A 22,086-nucleotide genomic window follows, 5' to 3' on the forward strand; every position below is an offset into this window, starting at 1 on the left:
ACTGGTTTTATCTTGTGCTCTATCTTTTCACATAAATTTTTAATATGCATCGTGGCCCTTTTACATAGAAAGGCCTTTTACAAAGCATTTTTTAGCATTTCGGCAGCAATAAGGTTGCTGTTTGATGATTTGCCCTGGTACCTCAATTGTTTTCCACCCAGATTTTTAACTTCAATAGCCTGAAAGTCTATTCTGCTTAGCTTTTCCTTATAGATAAACCTGCCTACATTTTTTTCAGCCAACTGTTTATCCAGAATATATTAGCTGTTGATTGAGAGCCATTTTATTTTCGCTATATGCTGCCCTCATTTTATTCATCATAGGTCCTCAACATTTTTTGGAGGGATGGGCGTGGATATATTCTTGAATATGAGGGAAGAAAGATTAGTCTTCTATTCCAAAATTGCTTTTCTCATTCTTAGCCGCAAAAAGTAAAATAACTAAATAGTAAAACTTCTAATTAAATTCCTAACATACATGTCCCCCTAAAAACATACATGATAAATAGAGGTGTATAATTCACAGTGAATTTTCTCCAAAACTTTATTCAACAGTAATTATAATAATAACCTTCAAAGTATAATCTAGGATTATATTACTTTATTATTTAACAATTATAATTGTTAAATTACTATGGTTTCATTTATCAGTATCATGATGCTATTAAAAAATAAAACAAAATTGAAATAACCAGTGGCATGTGCCCAACGTCATGCTGTTTCCTGTCATCTCCATCAAATAATATCAAGAAATGATATAACTTCATCAGTTTTAATGGTCATATCCATGAAGTTAAGAACAGTGTATAAACGGGTGATTTGAGGAAAAAGAGAAAACACACAAAATATCAAAACAGCTTGCTTAGTATTTGCAAAGCTCCAGATCTTAATCACTATGGCCGGCAAGTTTGCTCATCGACTGGCTTTCTTCAGTCAACGCCATATCCTACAGGTATTATCCTTGCTGCCTAATAAAACAAATTTCACAGTTATTTTTTCTTTATTTTATTCACTTACCTCTCTCTTTTTACAAGTTGACATTTTCTGGGTCATTGTCAGTTATCAATGTGCTAAATGTGCTAGATTCTCAGCGCCCAGCTTCAGAGCCCCTGTGCAGCCAAGTTCAGGCATTTTTAGCGTGACTCTTTTTCTTTTAGAGGGAATCTTTTTCTTTTTCTTTCTTTTTTTTGCCTGATTTCTGTCAGTCCTTAAGTGGGCAAGTTCATGTCCCACACACACCAGAAAGATTGATGGCATCTTAGAATTGGAGAGGACCTGAGAAAGCCCCCACTTCAGCCATTTCCCTCTGCTTATTCCCTCTGCCCTCCCCTCAAACATCACCACGAATGGAAATACAGTGAATTTGACCATCCCCAGGTTTGGGTGATTAGTTTATGAGGAAGCAGCACATTCCACTTTGGAATACCTCAAAATGTCAATAGAGTCTTCTCATCATCCGTCTAAATATGAAATTTGCATCTTCCCACCATCCCCATCACTATGATAGAGACTCTTCCAAATTGCTTTCATATACTCCTCCCCAAGGGGCACCATTCACATTCCCTCTTTGGAAATGACAACCCTGGTGTGGAGAAGTACTGGGCCCTGCTGGTTCTCTAAACCTCAGGGGCCAGACTCGTAACATCAATATAAGAAGTGTGGGGGCTATGAGGATTGGGAAAGCCTGTGAAAACTGATTATTCCACCAAAAGGTACTTCATGTTTTTAAAAATGTTGTGAACACGATGGCCAGTTTTCTTCCAGTTTGCGATTCTAAACCCAACCTCAGGCAGTCCACTAAGAAATGCAAGCAATTCATCAGACTGGGGTCTGCCGAGAAAATAGGGGAGATCAGTTCAAACAAGGTGATGGCTTTTCTGCTGGCAAGACAGAAGTATGACCCCCATTCTAACAAGCTCTGTTCTCCAGTGGGCCAGTATTTAGCACCTTGTTGCATTGGGATACACTAAATAAATCAGTCATATCTTAAAAGAGCTCAGGAATTTAAGTGCCAGCTCTAAAACAAGGCACAGACAATTAATATTCCCTCCCTAAACTCTCCAGGGTCTTTTGCAGTCGAGAGCAGAGATATTGCAGAGCTGGCTAACATGAGACACATGGACCAGGAGAGGTTGGTCCTCTGACAACCCGGCCCTGGGTTCCTTCTCCCTTACTTGGCAGCAGCTCCCTACAGGAGCATCCTGTGCCCTCTATCACAGCCTCCCACCTCTTTTCTCATCATGGGAAAGGATTTGATTTTGTGTTCACAATAAAATATATGGCTTATTACGTATCGTTTTAGGAGTATCTACATTTTAGTAACACTTGCAAGTCGTAAACCCAAAGAAAGTAATCTGAAATTTTAGAAATTATCCATAATTAGGTAGAAAGGGGAGGTATTTTAGGGCAAAAGGGGAGCGTATTCTCAGCACCCCTGAAGTTATATGACTAGGGAGCTACCTAATCAGCCAATATATAAAGCCAAGCACGAGTGTGTGACATTTAAGTTATTAGACCAGATAAGCAATTTTTAAATCTACTCGACACAATGAGGATCACTGAGAGTTTGGTCTTTTGTGCCCTCTTAGGACATCCCTCCTCCTCAGTGGTAGCACCCCACTCCCTGCCAAGGCCTCCTCCAGAGGAACCACATTAACATTACACCATATTCTTGTCATCCCCCTACTTTCCGCAATCTAAATTCACCTATTCTCAATCCAGTTCTTATAAAATGTTGCTTATATGATTAATTCACAATAGATTGTTAGTGGTTGAAAAATGCTCAAAATGTGTTCTTTTCCCCTAACATTAATGTGTTAGCAGGGGACACCCAAGGAGAAAACAACTTAGCTCCAAGAATAAACCTCGAATGGGCTATAAATCCAGCGGTGGAGAACTCGGTCCTGACTTGTTTTAGTTACTAAAACTTACTGACATCAGCTGAAAATTAACCATTTGATGGTTGATGCCCAGGGAAATGTAGTAACCAGTAAGGCAGGCTACTAAATTCTTATTTTGCCCAGAGCAACAAAAACTCAAAATTCACAAAGTCTTACAGTCAGTAGCAGAGCTCACTCCGGTGGTTCTGCAATGCAACTAAAATAATGGATGTAGAATGCAGCAAGATGAGCAGAGACCCTGGAAGAAGGGTGAGGGGTACGGGTGAATTCCTTTTGGTATTCAGCTTAGAAACTCTAATAGTTGATTTAAAAGGAAAACTGAGTCTGTGGTGGTTATTTCTCCCCTACCTGTAATGATGATGTCGCCTTTATAGTTAAAAGTACACGTAAAGATTTCATCAGCGTGCCCCTCGAGAACCTGCAGGCATTGACCAGTCTGAACATCCCAGATTCTCGCCGTTTTGTCAGAACTGCCAGTTAGAAGACGGTTTCCCTGGGGGTTAAAAGAAATCTACAAAAGAGAAAGGAAAAATGATCACAGGTTTGCATAATGGTTCCCAATATATTTTTAACCAGCAAAAAGAGGACATTACTAAGTACCTGTCACCTTCCCAGCCTGGTATTTATTCTTGCATAGAGCAGTTCCTCCACAATGGGAAAAATATTGCAGGGACTAATACATGAAAATTAAAATCTAGATAGAAAGCTTAATTTCCCCCCCCCCTCACAATTCTAAGGATAAAGACCAAAGCACCCTGACAATTTCAGTATTCCCCCCTTGGCTTCTTTCCAAGACTCATGATGCCTTATTAAGTTGGTCTCCTTCATACCCAAACCCACTGCCATCTCTGCAACCCAACTTTCTGTAATCAAACGCACACAGATCCTCCTTCAATCTATGTCAGAGAATAAGTCAGGGCCTACAGGAGAGGGCTTTCTATTGCTACTCAAAATTCAGCACTTTCCACGAATATGTTCTGAGTGCCTCCTAACATGCCAGGCATTATCAAATGGTATCTGTGCGGCAGGCAAATGAAACTGTTAGTCTTCCATTCCTTTGGGCATCATGCTTATAACCCTCTCTAGACCATCGGAAGACAACGATTTGGGCCACCTCCTCTACAACTGAAGGTTTGATGAGGGCAGGGCCATGTCTGTTTTTTTCATCACTGGGTCACCAGTGCCTAGCACAGTGGAAACACTCAAAAAGCATTTGCTAAATGAATGAATGAACCCTTTAGCTTTGCACTCCAGAGAAATGCCATTGCTGGATGGCAATTCAATAAGCAATATATCACTTAACAAACATAAAATTCAATAATACAGACTTTGGGTCCTCTTTATATTCACACACACACAAATAGATGTGAACTTGTTGAGTGGGACACACTAGCCCTGTCAATAACTACTAGGTCAGACACTTGGGAACATGGCTCAGGCTCTCTCCTCAGCCTGTCTCCCATGTCCACACTTCCCCACCCCTCTTCCTGCCAGTCCCTAGGGCCTTCCAGCCTGCAAAGAAGATGTGCTCTGCACTGTCTCAGAGACCAGCTCTGATAGGCCAGCAAACCACCGGCAGCAGGTGCAGAGCAGGAGAGAAGAGAATAGGGCAGTGGGCAGTTCCGGGGTCCAGGCGGAGCCTTCTGACCCCTGAAACCATCAAGCTGATATTTTACAAGGAAGGAGCAAATCTGACCTCAGGTATGAGACCAAGGAATTGGGCTAAGCAGGGAGGTGAGAGTCATCACGTCCCACCCTTCTCTAAAATTTTCCACGGATACCTCTAAAACCTCAGATCACTGACCGGATGGCCCTGCTCTGTGAACAAGTTTTTGGGAGGAGCTTATACAAAATCCTTAGCTACAGCTTTGTTTCAAAACAGGTCATTTTAAACTTTGATAAGTGTTAAATATTTCCAAGAAATACTTCCTCAGTAGCATCTGATTAACAGAACACTTGACACTTGCTGCACAGCATATTTTTGCATAATATAAATTTGTGTGTTTACTAGAATTGGGAAATGCACTCCATAAGCTTCTTAAACAGCTTTAATAAATATTTTCAGCTAACTAAATCTCTTGCTGATGGCTGAGGAGAACGCTGTTTTATGCTTTTTGAAAGGTTTTAGAAATCATTTATTATGCTGAATTTGAGGACACGCTTAAAAGTAAAGTGTGGGTAACTGATTTTCAGAAGGAATGAGATAATTAGACAAACCTTAGTACCCTCAGCGCCAATAGAACTATTTATACTAAGCATGCTGTCTACTTTTGAAAGTAAGGAAACTGCTCCAAATTAGAAAGTAACTCACCTTTGAAATTTCCCCTTCATGGCCTTCCAGTTTGCTAATACATTTTCTTGTGGCTGCACTGAAAACTCTTGCTGTTCCTTTTTGAGAGGAGTGAGGATAGATATAAATTCATCTGAAACACAGAACTTTGAACCATATGCCTTGAATTATCTAAATATCTATTCCTCTGACACACAAGCCCTGTGCTAAGTTTGTCTTCTTGCCTGCGGTGAGAGCCAGCCACTTAATATTCTAAACGCAAGCTGGTCCCACTGTGGGAGAAGATGGTGAAAAGGAGTACCTCTCTAGTCTTGAGCTTATTAGAAGAGATAATGAGTGCCAAGGTAGAAAGGGGGGAGGGGCAGGAATCCAGAAAGAAAACGGATTTTAAAGGAAAAAAAGGGAATCAGAACAAGTCTTGAGAGGCTGGTGATGAAATAAGCAGCAAAATCATCACCATACACCAAATATGAGTATACAGTTACAAGAAGGTGTGAGAGGCCTGCCTTAGAGGGAACAGCGGCCACTGCTCAATGAACAAAGAACAGGCACTGGAAACCGTTTTCAGCAGAAAGAGCCAATAGAACGGTTTGTATCCCCAGTGCCCAGAAGTGCCAATCTCATAGTAGACGCTTAGTAAATGAATGACGGATGGATGGATGATGGATGGATGGATGAAGAAGTAAATACATTTCTTTAGAATTAAAGAGCGGAGAAGTCAAATAAGCATAGAAGGAGAAAAAGAACTGTAGTGAAATTGTTGTCAGAAAAAAAGTTACAATTTATCTGGCCAGGTTAAGGAGGCTTTCTTATCGCAAATTACAGCATCAAATAGAGGTAAAATCAGCAAGGATAGGGAATTTTGGTTACTTAATTTTCATTCAGAGAAAAGAAAAACATCTTAACAAATTTTTTACTTACCTTTCTGAAAACGTCAACTTCAGGAGGAAGTAGACAAAATTATTTTAGAATTAATGCGATTAAAAATATCACACTCCTACTTAGTTGGAGATTGCAAAAGCCTTAAAGGAAAGTGACCAACTTGTTTTAAGAGTTTCTTAATAAGACAAAAGGAAATATCCTGCATAGAGTCATACTCTAAATTTTACAAAAGCATTTTTACATTTCGTAAAACACAGAAATAACACAGCCTGAAACTGTAATTTTTTTTAAAGCTAGAAATAGGAATAAGGCACAAAGAAAAAAACATTCAGCCTAGAGGGTAATTCCAATGAGGAAGAAAACGGTGATATAAGGAACAGATGTAGCTTGCCAGGTAACTAATTCTGTTGAATGAGACCCAGTTTTAAGAAGCGAATGAGGAGCATAGACCAGAGATAAACAAAAAAGATTGGTCTAAACATCAAGACTTCTTAGAAGGCATAGAATGAGAAGAGGTTTACAAAACACACCAAAAGAAAAAAAGATTTTCTTGAAGTAATGTCTTATTGAACAAGGAAAGAATAGAATCACTGCTAGGAGAAATAGCAGATGACAGAGAAAACAAAGCTAGAAGAATTGAACTCATATTTTATTCTCATCCGTCCTTCCACATCCTGCTCTGCCAGCCTAGCTTGTTTTCTACCCCCTGGCGCTAACCAACTCTTAATATTCTAACATTATATATAAAACACATGCATGGCATTGTTCACTGTCTCACCCTCCACAACATAGCGCCACCAGGGGAAGGATTCCTCTCTCTTTTGTTCACTGGTATATCCAATGTTTCTAAAACAATTCCTGGCACAAAGTAAGTACTCCATGTGTATTTGTTGAATGTATTTTTTTGTGTAAATGAGAATGACATTTAAAATGAAAAGGGCAGATTAATTACAGTTCAGAGATGATTTTTAAAAGCCAAGATCCATGAGAAGGATGAAAAAGTAAAGAGTTACTTTAAAAAATAAAATTCTCCGCATTCAGGGTGTTTATATTCCAGGATATAAAAGGGACTTGTATGTGTGATCAAAAGATCACCTTTGAAAAGTCCTAGTGAGTAAGAGAATAAGCATGTAAATGTAATTTTGAAAAGGGAGACAACAATGAAACAAAGACTATGGAATTCAAATGAATCACCAGTAAAATTCTACAACTGATTCCAGCACAAAAGATATGTGACTACTTAAAAGTATGTTAGTCACAAGGAGCAAACACAGGCAAACAAATGACAGGTCATGTCTAGAAAAAGCATTATATTTTTGCGAGAATTTCTTAAATGTCTGTTAAGATATGGCGTGGTGTAATCCATTGTCACCAAAGGTATAACAAAAGGTGTAACATGCTCTAGCATCAAGCGGCCATCAAGGAGCTGAGACAGATTTGGCGTAGCATCCAACATGGTTTTCGAGGAGGTGATGAAACATATTGCAGCATCAAGGGTGGTTCTTTAGGTGTAAAATCTGATATAAGGTAGCACGAGGCATAGTAATCAGGAAGATCAGGTGGACATAAAATATCATCATGCATAGTCATCGAGGAGATGAAGTAGACACAATGCAGTGACATATGTGGTCATCAGGAAGATAATACAGACATGGTGTAACATCACAGGTGTTCTCTATGGAGATGAGGCACACAGTGGAACATTGTATGTGGCTATCAAGGACATGACACAATATAGTATGAAAGACTATCAAACAGATTATACAGACACAGCATAGCAATAAAATGGTAACAAAGAGATGATGCATTCTATAGCATCGTACACGGATATCAAGGAGATGACACAAACAGATACAGTATAGCACCAGATGTGTTCCTCTTGGTGATAATCCACAATATACCATCATAAATAGTTGTAAAGGAAGTGATGTATAAATAATTTAGAATTACGCAGTTATCAAAGAAATGAAGCATAGTACTGCATCATATGTGGTGTTTGACAGAATCGAGAAACTTATAATAACATCACAAGTAGTTATTAAGGAGATGAAGTACACACAGTGTAGCATCATATAGTTATCAAGGAAATGAGGCAGCCCTATTGTAGCATCATATGCAGTAACAAGGAGATGGCACAGACAATGATTAGGGTTATACATTGTCATCAAGGTGATGATCCTATATATAACATCATACCTAGTTATTAAGGAGATTATGAAAGAATAGCATTATACATAGTTATCAAGGAGATCAGACACTGTAAATATTCAGAGGTTACTGTCCAGGAAATAACCTTGAAATAGTGTAGTATCATACATGTGATCAAGGGAGAAACATAATCATAGTATCGCATCCCACATGGTGTTCAAAGAGAAGTAATATGCCCATGCAGATGGTTGTCAATGAGATGATACGGACATCATGCAGCATTCCATGTGGCTTTCAATGAGATGATGCAGACACAGCGTAGCATCATACATATCTGTCAGCAAGATGAGTCCTAGTACTGCATCATACATGGTTATCAAAGAGATGATGCTGACATAGTATACATCATATGTGGCAATCAAGGAGATGATGCAGGTAGAATGTAACATCATACATGGTTTTTAAACAGTTGATAAGAGTATAGTGAAATATCACGCATGGTCATCAGGAAGATGGTGCAGACAGCATTGTGTCCACTTGCTCATCTGGAAGATGATGCATACATAATGTAGTATCTTACTTGGTGACCAAGAGACGGAGTAGACATAGTGTAATGTGATGTGTTGTCATCAAAGAAATAAGATATATATTGTAATGTCATCATAAGTAGTTATCAAGGATATGATGCAGATATGGCATAGCATTAAACATGGTTTTAAAGGAGTGGATGAAAACACAGCACAGCATAATACTGCACTTTCAAGGAGATGATGCAGATATACTGTAGCAAAGGTCCTGGGGGGATGAGACAGACATAATACAATGGCATACATGGTCAATAGATATAATACAATACAATAGATGTATTATAGCATCATATGTGATCTTCATGGAACTGAGACACACATAGTGTAGCACCAGCCCATGGTTGTAAATAAGATGACACAGACATAGTGTAGAATCATAAGTGATAATCAAGAAGATGATGTATGGCATAGAACCATATATGTTCATCACAAAGATTAGCTAGACATAGTAGAGTAGCACATGTGGTTATAAAGCAGATAATGCAGATTTATTATAGTACCATTGATAGTGGTCAAGTTGATGACGTCAACATAGTGTAGCAAAATGCATGACCATCAGGGAGATGACCCAGAATATACCATTATATATAGTTATCACGGAGATGATGAAGACCTAGTATCATTTTATATGTGGTTGTCAAGGAGATGGTGCAGACTTTGTATAGTACCACATGTGGTTATCAAGAATATGACACATAGTGTAGTGACATAGACAGACATCACAGAGATGAGGCAGATACAGTTTCTATCATAGCTGGCCATCGGGGAGATGACATATAGCATAGAATCATCTATGTTTATCAAACAGAGCATAAAACCCTCCATAATTTAAACGTGTGAACAGATTACCTACCATCAGCTGAAGCAGTTGCAATAAGCTTTCCAGTGTAATCAAAACAGCTGTCTAATATTTCATCATCATGGCCTGTTAACGTTGCCACGCATTTTCCATTCATAGCATCCCACAGCTGCTATTAAACAAAAGAAGAAGAAGACTATGACTTCCTGTCTAAAGTGCAAAGATGGCCAAAAGTAGGCTTTATGACATGCTTATGGCTGGTTAAATAACCGTGCCAAAGCCAATCATTTAACAAGGCACACTTTGGACACAGAGAAGTCCGAAGACAGACATTCAGAATGAGTATATAAATCTGCCACTATGTTAGGAAAAAATCTCAAAGTGCATGCTTCACTGATTGGAATGGAAGTGCCCTCTTTTCATATGAAGGTCTTCAAATGATAATGAGCTTGACTAAACCTACACTGCTCTAAAATGAAAAGTACATTAAGATTATTATAATCTGATGTATAATCAAATAATAATTTCAGAGCATAAGCTCTTAGTAACAGAAAGTCAAAGGCATGGAGACACTGTGGTGAGACGCCTTGATGTTTGCTCTAATCAAAATTTAATAAATAAGTAGAGGGGCATTAAAGAAAAATAATGTGCCTTTTAAGATAGGATCTTTTAATACATTTGAATCAATTACATAAATAAATTATTATTTATGAATTAATATCTTAATTTTACAGCACCTTTGAAATTTGTTAGTGTTGTCATGAATATCTGACACAGTAAAAAGTACACACACAAGGGGCTGGCCCCGTGGCCGAGTGGTTGAGTTCGCGCGCTCCGCTGCAGGCGGCCCAGTGTTTCGTTGGTTCGAATCCTGGGCGCGGACATGGCACTGCTCATCAGACCACGCTGAGGCAGCGTCCCACATGCCACAACTAGAAGAACCCACAACGAAGAATACACAACTATGTACCGGGGGGGGGCTTTGGGGAGAAAAAGGAAAAAATAAAATCTTAAAAAAAAAAAAAAGTACAGACACAAGAATTAAAAAGCAGAGATATTTCTTGAGCTCACCATGCAGGTTTTGTCCATAGAGCCAGTTAATATCAGAGAGCAGTCCCAGTTGAATAAGGCACTGCTAATCTCAGCACAATGCCCGATTAAGGTATACACCTTCCTGCAAAATGCAAATGACTCAAACTGGTGAAAGATGCCTTACTTCCAATATATGCACAAACAATGTCAAGCCCATCAATGTACAGTCTAACTTTAGTTTTCACCAAATAACATCTTTGATGACAGAACAAAGACAGCTTACCATAGCACAAGAGGAGTCAACTAGGCTACTAATTTCATTTCAACACACATACACATATTTTAAGCAATCAAAGATAATAACATTCCTTAAGACAACACTTCAGAAAAGAACAGGTAAGAAGTAATAAAGGTAGTCTGAAATTCTGGAAGCATTCTTACACCAGATGAGTGGACCCCTGGCAGTTCAGAAACTACCTATCAAATGTCTGAAGGGCCCTTCCTCTCTCTCACTTCCTGTTGTATTCATCTTGATCAGCACCCCTGATAATCAGCCCCTCTATTAAAATGCAGGCAAGTCCAAGAGTAGAGTTTTACAACACAAATAGGCTTATTGAGTTATCTTCTTAGCAACTAGGACCAAAAATAATTAGGAAGGAAATTGAAGTTCTTGGACTAAATTAAATTTGGGAAATTAGCCATGATATTATTTATTCACGATATCCATGCCTACCATAATGACAAGCCATTGAAATTTGATTACATAGTACGTGGAATAAATAATAGCTATATAACCAGGCTATTGCTAACATTCTCCTTTTTTGTTACTGCTCAGCATTATTTGTTCAGAATTCTAAGAAATCACACATTTTTTCTGGATCAGAAATACCATTAAAGAACGAACTAATTCATTTTCAGTATGTCCTATTCCTACGGAAACCAGAGCACAGTTAATAGATACAAGAATAAACTAGTAACAAACATCGTCTTCTTAATCCTTTGATCCAGGTTAAAAAATTCTTTAAAATTAAGAATACCTTCCAGTATTAGCATCCCACACTACAACTGTGTGATCGAAAGACCCCGTGATGATTCTGTTTCCTGAGGTGTCAAAGGACAAGGAGATGATTTCAGCTGAATGTCCCTAAAAGAGAGCAGATACCATCATGTGTACCTGTAGATAAAGCAAGTTCTACAAATGTACAATATCATAGCTTAGAAGAAAATGCCAGAAAAGGCAAAGCTATACAGGGAGAAGGAGACTTGTGGTTGGCTGGGGTGGGAATGGGGAGTGACTGCAAATGGGCATGAGGTTTCTTTTGGGGGTGATGGAAATGTCTAAAACTAGATTTTGGTGACGGTTGCACAATTCCTTTGGGTTACTCAAACTTGACATACATTTAAAGCAAGTCAGTTTTAACTCAATTAAGTTGTTTTTGTTTTTGTAAAGAAAAGAAGCGGGTATGTTTTGGGAAATCAGAACGCTTCTTTCACATTGTTCTGGAAACATTAAAGAGGGCTGTTTGCTTTATAGGCTAATAACAGGTGACAGGTAAGAGAAAACAGTTTATGAAATACAGTTAACAACTTTTTAAAAAGGAAATTCTTACGATAATTTAATGTGAATTGTTTAATAAATGTCTGGTCTTTGGCCTGCCCTTGACCTGGTTACAGACCAGGGCTGAGGAATGAAACTGTATGAGACCACGGGAAGGAGTGCCTCTCTAAAGTAGATTCTGCTTGGAGTATATCCCTCATTTTCCTTAATATTTTAGTAAATTAACATGATTACCTTTTCAAATAACACTAAAGTTCATGTACAGATTAAATTTCTGGTTGATTCCAAATGACAAAAAAAATGTAGCTGAACATTAAAATTTTGATCACACAAAACAAATGTATTCTCTGGCAGCAGACAGGGGTGGGTGTGCAGGGCGGGACGCATCCTTTTGAATGCTCTTAGGCATCCCTCTGAAGCAACAGGTAGTGGAGAAGCAGTGACCAACAGAAATGATGAGAATGAAGACCAGAGAGAGTATACTTATATTAATAATTAATAATGCTAGGCATTCTAAGGCAAAAAAATCCTTGGTGTCAGTTAAAAACAGTGCTTTTTCTCTTTTTTTTCAGTCTGTTTTTTAACTTTCTTAAAAAGAGCTCTCCCAGGAAAGAGGTCCTATGTTTTTAACTCATTTATAACGTAAAAGGATAGGAAAACTAGATTTCCCATCCAGGTGTTCCCACCGATAGCCACAGAGACCTGCCCTATTTTTGCTTGGTGGTTATGGCTGGGGTGGAAAGAAGCAGAGGACAGCAGGTCAGAGGAAGGTGCTGGGTGTGTGGTAGGGGCGACAGACAGGGGCCCCTGTGGAGATACACCACCAACTTTTAATCTGTGGGCTTTTCACCTCCGGCCACTCGCCACTTGGTAGTACAGGAGGTTTCTAAGACTGGAGGATGGAGGAGAAGAGTGTTAACTGTCATCCCTTTAAGGAATCTTCTTGCAAGATTCTCCAGTTCTGCCTCTTCCAAAGGGTGCCAGCTCCCACCTACTTTGCTTTTAGCCAGACAGATGATGACAGATTTTAAGGTATAGTTGGTATGGCTGACAGACTGAAGCTAACCAAAATAAAAACTCATCTGGCTTCCCCAGCACTTCCATCTGAGTCTCTGGGAGTAGCCAGCAGACCAACTGGAACACTCTCTCACTCCAGCCTGGAAACCAGTAACTCAAAAGCATCTTCTCACTGAGAGCTAATTTTGTAATAAAATTCCCAACAAAAACAAACACAAATAATAGGCTTATCCTAAGGAAAGGCTAATGAGAATGTAAAACTCTTGAAGTTATTGACATTATTAACATACTGCTAAAGTGAACACTTCCTCTCCGTTCTGAATGTCCCACAGTTTGGCCGTTGTGTCCATACTTCCGGTAGCCACCAATGTGCTTTGAGGATTGAACGATAAACACACCTGAATTACATGAAATAGATGAGGTTTTAGAAGGACAGAGGTGTTGTAAATTGTTAATTTCATATAGAAAAGCTTCAAAATGCAAATACCTTAGATTCTGCCTAATTCTTTGCACAACAGACAGCAAAATACCAAATACAAGTAGCCTGTTATTTGCAGGTTGGATCCTGAAGCATTCTCCTCCTGAAAAGAGGCTGCTCGTTGTCCCTCATCACCCAGCTCAGGCTTACAGGAACACTGACCCCCCTGCCGCTTCCAGACACAGAACAAGAACAAAAGCAAAGCACATCACCTCTGAGAGGCATGCTGTCTGGCTCCCATCTTCCTTGCTGCTGTTATCACAGTCCTTTCAATCACACTCCCTCACTCACCAAGGACTTTGGCTATTGGCTCAGTCTCAATTCCAAATCCTAGGAGGCCTTTGTGTGGGCCATCTGTCCAACACCCCCAGACCCATGATCCTGGACTCCTTTTCATAATCACTCCAATGGCCACACCCTGGACCTTGATATCTTGAATGACATCTTTACAGCCTTGAATCTTCTCTAGAACATTCACTACCAAGACACCAGTCTATAGTTCAAATTTCCCAGTATTCCAGCTTTTTCTCTTCCTTACCACACCACCTACCGCACCACCTCTCCCAACCAGGATATCTTCCATCTCGTTGAGATCCTTTCCTTTTCTCCTGGTCCATCATCCCCATTCAACTGGGAGCATCACTCCTGCCAGCATCCTCAAGACCTAGTCCTGTCTTTCAACTGCATCCTCCGTAAAACTCCTAACAACTTCTATCAAGCTGAGATTTTATCTGCTCACTTGCCCTCCTTACCTCATCACTCTGCTGAGGCAGCTTAAGAAACTGACAGAGCAGATTACTCGTGTTGTTCATTCATGCCTTCCGTCCTCAGCACCATTCCCTACTTTGTTTAACATGCCACTGGCTGCACACATCCTTGCATTCCCCCACTCTTGCCTCTACTCCCGTCCTCATCCCTCCTCAGCAGATAAGCTTGCCTCCTACTACTTCCCTGAGAAAATTCTTCGATCACGTGGGAACTCCCTCACCTGGCCCTCAATCTCCTTTCCGTCAGGCTGTCTCAGAGAGATCTCTTCATCCATTCTAAGACATCCCCTTCCTTGCACTCCTAGGGGAGATGTGCCCCCCAACTTTTTCTTCCGTCTAGACTAGATCCTTCCCGGTGGCCTATAAATATGCTTGAGCTTTTCCCACATGGAAACAAAGCCTCCTTCGACTCTATGTATCTCCCTTTTAACTACCTCATTTCCCTGTACAACCAAATTCCTTGGAAAAATAGTCTACCGTCACTCCCTGTTTGCCCACCTTTCACTCTTCAGCTTTACTGAAACCACTGGCTAAACATCCAATTCAAGAGGCTTGGTCAATCATCCCACTTAACCTCCCTGAGGTTCTCAATATTTTCTTCCTTCTTGATGTCCTTGACAGCACTCTGCTTTTCTTCTGTCTTATCTCTTTTTTTTTTTTGTCTTTTGAAAGTTTCTCTTCTCCATCTTGCCAAGATTCCATCAGCCTTCTCCCCATACTCTACCTTTTCCTTGGAGCAGTTTCAACTGATCAGTGATTTCTACTGCCACCCAGACGCCAGTGACTCACACAACCATGTCTCCTTCTTAGACCTCGCTGCTTAGTTCAGCCCCAAGAGCCAACTGCCAAATGGATGCCTCTGTTTGGATATCACACAGCTTTTATCCATCTGTCCAAGACATGGGCATCATATGAAACAATCCTGCTCCTCCTCTTTTGTGTACAGAATTGGTGAATGGCACTGCCAGTTGCCTAAGCCTGAAATCAGGGAACCACCCTGGATTCCCTTTTCCTTCATGTCTCATATCTCCTTGGTAATCCAGTCCTACTCCTCCATCCCCAACCTCTCTCACATTCTCCTCACCTGCCTCAGGACAAGCCTTTATCCTTTTTGCTTGGACTGCAACAAGATCCCCAAGTGGTCCATGCTTCTAATCTTACCTACCTCCCATTTTGCCTTCACACGGCCGGAAAAAAATGATCTTCCCAAAGAGCAAAACTGACCACGTCATCTCCCAGCTGAAAAGTCTCCACCTATGGCATTATCTACAGGAGGAAGTCCAAATTCCTTAGCACAGCTTATGAGACCCTCTATAAAACTATAAATGGCCTTGTCTGCCTCTCCCACTTCAATCATGCACATGCTGTGGTCTGCCTTTGAATGGATTACAGGTGTGCCAAGACACTGACACTCTTAACCCAGGCAGCTGGGCACCACCAGGGATCTTTGCCTGTCACCTCTGATGGTGGGCAGCAGGCAGCTCCCCAGAGTGCATTGCAAATCCATATTAGCATATTCTGTGCATGTCATCACTGGGGAAGGTTGGAAAGCACTGCTCTGCCACACAGAGCCACTTGAGTTCTCAAGCACGTACCACTGTTGCACACCTCCTCTGGGCATTTGCCAGCATGGCTCCCTCTGCCTAAAATGCATGTGCCACTTCTCTGTGAAGTCTTTCCTGAACACCTCCCCTCGCCAAGGAGACTTGACTGCTCCCCTCTGTGCCCTCACTAAACACTCTGCCAACTTCTAGCACACCTACCACATGTCTTTTGACTTATTCATTGACTCTTCTACTCCTCTACCAAACTGCAAAATCCCTGGAGGGCAAGAACTATGTCTGATTCTATTTGGAATCCAAGCACATAGGCCAGAGCTTCTCACACAGTCAATATTTAGCAAATATTTATTGGATTGATGATGTTGACCATGAAAAATATGGATGTCTTCCTAGGAACTATATATAGAGAAAATCTTTCAAAATTCCAAGGGCATGTGGAAACATAGTGACAATATGAGAATGAGGATTATGTCTGTCTTATGACCGTCAGCAAGTTACTTAAGCTCTCTATGCCTCAATATCCTCAACTGTAAAATGGGGAAATATATACCTCTTAGGGTTGTTATCAGGTGCAACCAAGCTACTATATGCAAAGGGCTTAGAATAGTGCTCCATGCACACTGAGTGCCATTAAAAAGTTAGTTATAATTCTTCACTGCGATATCCCCAGTGTCTAGCAAAGTATCTTGAACATAGCATGAGCTCTTGCTGGATGAATATACCATGACCCTGAAGGATTCATATAAGCAGATTTTACTCCTAAAATAAGCAGGCTGTTTATTTTAAAAAGCTATCACTTGGGGCTGGCCCCGTGGCCGAGTGGTTAAGTTCACGCGCTCTGCTGCAGGCGGCCCAGTGTTTCGTTGGTTCGAATCCTGGGCACGGACGTGGCACTGCTCATCAAACCACGCTGAGGCAGCGTCCCACATACCACAACTAGAAGGACCCACAACAAAGAATATACAACTATGTACCGGGGGGCTTTGGGGAGAAAAAGGAAAAAAATAAAATCTTTAAAAAAAAGAAAAGCTATCACTTGTTCCATAGGGTACCAATTACCTCGCTAATTGTTGACCAAGTTGACCAAGAGCAAGGGCTTCCCAATAGTGAGAGCTACTTAGAGTATCAAACTATTTGTGCAAATTTAAGTTCTAATGATATCAAGACGACAATTAGCCTAAGTATTTTACATGATTTAAAAAAGTTACTTTAAAAGCTATTTTGAGAACTTCATCAACCCTTATAGAGGCAGTCCTTTAAAGATAAATCAATGAAAAAGAAAAAGTCAGGTTGGATGTTTTACTCATATACTTATCATATTACATGTCTGCTTAGTCAATGCAGGATATCTGCAAGATATTAAAGCTAGAGTAGCTTATAAATTATATCAATACCAGCACTTAAAATATATAGACCTAAAATACTGGATGGGATTTTCAAATTAATTATAAAGGTAGAACCACACTAATTTTATACTGGAATTCTAAAAAGAAATAACAATGATGTGTCAATGTTGGTTTATCACTTGTAACAAATGTACCACCCTGATGGGGGATATAGTGGGCACACTGTGTGGAGTGGGGAGGGGGGAGGCAGGGAGTATATGGGAACTCTTTGCATTTTCCCCTCAATTTCGCTGTGAACCTAAAACCGCCCTAAAAAATAAAGTCTATTGAAAGAAAAAGGAAAAAGTTTTTTAAAAAAGACCAGCAACGTAAAAAATATAATAAAATAAACATACTCACTATTTCTGCTGTATGACCCCTAAAGGTATGGTAACATTTTCCCGTTTCTGCACTCCATAGTTTACAAGTCTTATCGAAGGACCCAGTGGCAATTTTGTCACTAAAATTTGAAAAAAAATTTTTGTGGACTTTGAAATCAAATCCAATCACAGTATATCACACACTGAAATAAGACCAGATATTAATATATGGATCTCTACTCAGAAATTTACTTCACTTTTAAAACACTAAGCAATCCTTTATTTGTTTCAGTGGATAACAAAATAAATGTCTAATTTTTTAATGGTATCAGTTTATCTTTTAATTTTAAAGATTCTACATTAAAGAAATATGTTTAGGATTACAAAATCTTTTAAATTAGCACAATGAATATGGTAAAAGATTTAGTTTAGAAAATTACTAACAAATGAAAATAATGTATAACATGAGTTATATAAACATAGAAAAACTCTATTAGCATGTCTACTGAAAAGGATAACATAGAATTTACAAGAAGAAAACTGCAAAGATATAAATCCAATTAACCATATAGCTACACAAAGTTTTGAAAAATTAGACAGTGAGTGTCTCCTTGTCAAAATATTATCTCCTTGTCAAAATATTATCCTTATTATTCCAGTTTTAAGGTCTGTGAACAAGAAAGAGGGTTGAAAGAGGAGATGTGATAAAGACTTCAGTCCCTTTCAAACAAGAGCTTCTGTGTTTATTGTTGAGCAAAGCTACTGTCAACACCCAAGAGGTAAGAGCAGGATAGAATGGAATTTTGTCATGGAACTAAAATCTTTTCCTTTATCCCTGACCCCTATCTGTCCTTTAAATAGCAAATCATCAAAATGTTCACCCAATTGGATTATCATTTACAGTGCAAGCTCCTTGTCCAAAAGTGTGAGGGGTCTTGAGATCTAAAACATCTATCCCAAAGCAAATTATAAGTGCTCAGCACAGTTTCAGGATTTATATTTGTCCAGACTAACACTGACATCTTGCTTCTCACCCCTGTTCTCAGGCCACCCACATAGTATTTCTGTGGTCTGCAATACCAAAGGGAAGCAAGGTCCTTTCTGTTGATGCTCCAGGGACATCTTGTCCTGGGGGATACTCATCCCCCCATCAAAGCTTTCTAACACACAAGGCTGGTTTTCCACAAGCCAGTCTCTGCACTGGTGCTCTCCTTTGACATCCAGTCTAAGGCATTTTTCCATCAGCTGCCGATGTCTTTCAACTTCTGCTCAAGATGTACTGAAAGCCCTACGAGTTCTTCATCAGTTCCCTCCATTCATTTTCATCCTTCCTGCCCCTCAAACACATTGGTCTCAAGTTGCTACTGTTTCTTGATCCATTTCTGTTCTATCACATATGGCTCTCTATATCCATTGGGTACCACATTATAAAAGATTTACTAATTTCAATGATTTTTAAAATTACTTTATTGAATCAAAGCTTACTCTTGATCTAATGTATAAAACAAATAAACACTAAACTGAGTGAAGCTTGTTTCTCTCTCTCTCACACACACACACACACTCCCTCTTAGTCTTCAGTGGTTCTCTTAAATTCACTCCACTGAAACTCCAATGCCCAAAGTGTAGTGAAAATTGTTGCTTTAACCCATACATAAATCATCAGACTATGTCACTGGACAAGTGGGTTCTTCATCAGGGGCACCTGGTAGAATTCAATAGAGGAACCAAAAAGTGAGGAGTGTTCCTCACATCTCCATCCCCAGAGACCTTAGTTCTCAGATAGACATCCAAAAACATCATGTCTGTTAAGTCGACTATTAAAGGAGACGGTACTATATTATAGACAACATACTTTTAAAATCCTTTAAATAACATTGCAATTAAAGTAGGGATTATATCAGAAGTAAAACAGTGTCATTTCTAATTTCAATAAAATCTTTCTCTCCCATAAGTTGGTGCAATAAAGTATTATAAAAATGATCATTCTCTACAATGTAAAAATGCATGCATCAAAGTTAAATTTTCTGTAATTTACTTGAAATATTTAATCATTTTAATTGTACCAATTAAGTTTTTGCCATCACAATTAACGTGTTTTGAAAGTGTATTACATTTTTTAAAAGATGTAATGACATTAGCAACCTAGATGATAAGTTTTTACAAATTGTGGTATAAAATTTCTGTTCTAAGTGCACCACATTTTTATAAAATTCCTCCTATTGCCGCTGCCACTATCCTAGACTAAGTGTCCATCATCTCATGTGTGTATTATTGCTTCTGCCTCCTAACTGATCTCCTTGCCTCCTGTTTCTTCCCACCCCAAAACCCCTGATCCCTTCTCTCTGCCAGAGCAATCCTGGAATAGCGCTTTCCTTATGTCACTCCCATGTCCACAAACTTTTCTTAGCAACTCAGTCCCCCAGAACAGAATTCAAACTACACGGAATGCTCTGACTTCACCCGCTTCTGTTTCTCAACATGGCATGTTCACCACAGAGACTGGCCGCTGAATGTGCCTGACAATGCCCCACCAGAAACACCGGGCTGCTAAGGTCCCTTCGCCCAGGGTGTCCTCACCCCTCTCTCCACCTTCCATCTTTCATGCCTACACTTTAATCTCACAGCATCCTTAACCAGGAAAAATCACAATGATCTCTTGCTCTTCTTAACTTTTAAACCATTCACTGTTTGTTTCTACTTATCATAATGCTTCAGGAACACAAACATATTTATTGAAGCAGCTTGGTTAATGGGAAAAGTCAGTTAAAGGGGGAAATCACAAAAAAAATACACGTTAAAAATTTCTAGTGAAATATATACATCCATCTGCCAATCTTGTGACAAGAGGCCAAGGCCTTATCAGCTAATTGGAGTTCATTATCGGTCTTACAGAAATCACATCCAACCTCCATAATTTCCAATTTTCTTTTCTTTAAAGTGGAATGAGAGCTTAAGGAACCTAAACACACTCACAGAACAATCCAAGTGCCGAATTTTTCTAAATTTTTACAAGAGGTTTTCTAATTTTTACATAGGTCTCATCTACAACGTCACTTACTAACAACTTTTCAAAGATTTACCTTATCTATGTCTTCACAGAAAAAACAGCTTTATTTTCACACTCATATTTTATTTGTTTAAGCAGTATTTAATTAAATGACGTATTAAATTACATAATTACAATTGAGAGCACCACCAACATAAGCAGGTTTGTGCACAAATACAACTCACTCTTAAATAGCTTAGAGCCTAACCAGTGAGAAGAGAAGTTAAGCAGCCCAGTGGGCAGCCTAGTTGCTGCAAGCATTCAGGGAATCATAAGCATCAGTAGCATGTTGCACAAAAGGATAGAGAATGTTGGTTAATCTATTGAATTGGGTAGCCAGAGGCTGCTTTAAAAATCCTTCTAGTGTATTTGGTTCTGTTTTTAGCATGTTACTATACACATTTTTTTCTACCTGGTAAGATTGTAAACTAACTTCTAAACAAAGCAAACCACGTTATGTATGTATGCACATTCTCCAGAAGCATCAGCCCAGTGCTGTCACATCAGTAGGAGCTGCCTGTCCGAGAACTCCCATGGGCAGAGAGTCAGCCTTGCTCAAGCTTGAACTGTCTCTCCCCTTAACTACTGTGTGATCCTGGGAGGGGTGCTTGATCTTTATATACTTTACACGAGGACAGTAATACCTATCCCAAAGCTCCTCTAAGCACTGAAGGAGGTATTTAAAAGACTTTCAAAGCACATATCAGGCACTCAATAAATTTTAATTCTATGTCTTCTTCCTTTCCTCTCCCAATAGATGGAGGAAGAGATGAATCAATGAATTAATGGATTAATTAAGGAATAAGTGAATGAGTGAATGTCTTTTTACCCGTAAGGATTGTTGAACGCTATGGCATAAACCACATTCCTGTGGCCCTCCAGGGTGTGGAGCTCCTCTCCAGATGCGGTGTCCCAGAGTTTGCATGTCCGATCGTAGCTTCCTGTGATAAAGCTAACACAAGGAATATAAACAAATCACAAGGCGATAATAACAGTGTTTAATAAAGACTGCTTTTATTTACCTGCAGGATAATAACCCCATTTACCTTGCTTTTTAGGATGGAAATTGTGTATGTAGAACAAACAGTTGAATTAGGAACAATATCTAAATCCTTTAGTTTGGAAATTCTCCAATTTCATCCCAAACGCAAAAAGGAGTTGCTAAATAAAATAAAGAGTAATCCTGCCAACAATCATTCTTATAATATCAATAATCATATAACTAAATAATGCTAATAATACATAACATTTTCTGAAACTCTAATATATCTCAATAAACACTATCATTCTTCCAGTTAGTCAGACCATAAAAT

The 22,086-nt window shown here is 39.3% G+C and overlaps 1 protein-coding gene across 5 annotated transcripts in view; it reads right to left on the minus strand.

Annotated features, from left to right (window-relative positions):
* Positions 1-579: 579 nt before the first annotated feature.
* DAW1 (dynein assembly factor with WD repeats 1) overlaps positions 580-22,086 on the minus strand; it is a 39,684-nt gene continuing 18,177 nt past the window's right edge. The window contains exons 5-14 of one of the 5 annotated variants that reach the window (XM_046644206.1): positions 21,603-21,725; positions 17,765-17,864; positions 13,503-13,610; positions 11,675-11,781; positions 10,677-10,779; positions 9,660-9,774; positions 5,211-5,287; positions 3,248-3,410; positions 3,056-3,137; positions 580-967 (exon numbers count right to left, since the gene is read on the minus strand). In XM_046644206.1, the coding sequence (XP_046500162.1) occupies positions 3,058-3,137; positions 3,248-3,410; positions 5,211-5,287; positions 9,660-9,774; positions 10,677-10,779; positions 11,675-11,781; positions 13,503-13,610; positions 17,765-17,864; positions 21,603-21,725 (976 nt within the window). In that variant the 3' untranslated portion in view covers positions 580-967; positions 3,056-3,057. Of the gene's footprint in view, positions 968-3,055; positions 3,138-3,247; positions 3,411-5,210; positions 5,288-9,659; positions 9,778-10,676; positions 10,780-11,674; positions 11,782-13,502; positions 13,611-17,764; positions 17,865-21,602; positions 21,726-22,086 lie in introns of all 5 variants that reach the window. The other 4 variants (XM_046644205.1, XM_046644209.1, XM_046644208.1 and 1 more) reach the window with 4 other exon arrangements.

The sequence above is a fragment of the Equus quagga genome, chromosome 17 (genome assembly GCF_021613505.1).
Source record: "Equus quagga isolate Etosha38 chromosome 17, UCLA_HA_Equagga_1.0, whole genome shotgun sequence".
Taxonomy (NCBI): domain Eukaryota; kingdom Metazoa; phylum Chordata; class Mammalia; order Perissodactyla; family Equidae; genus Equus; species Equus quagga.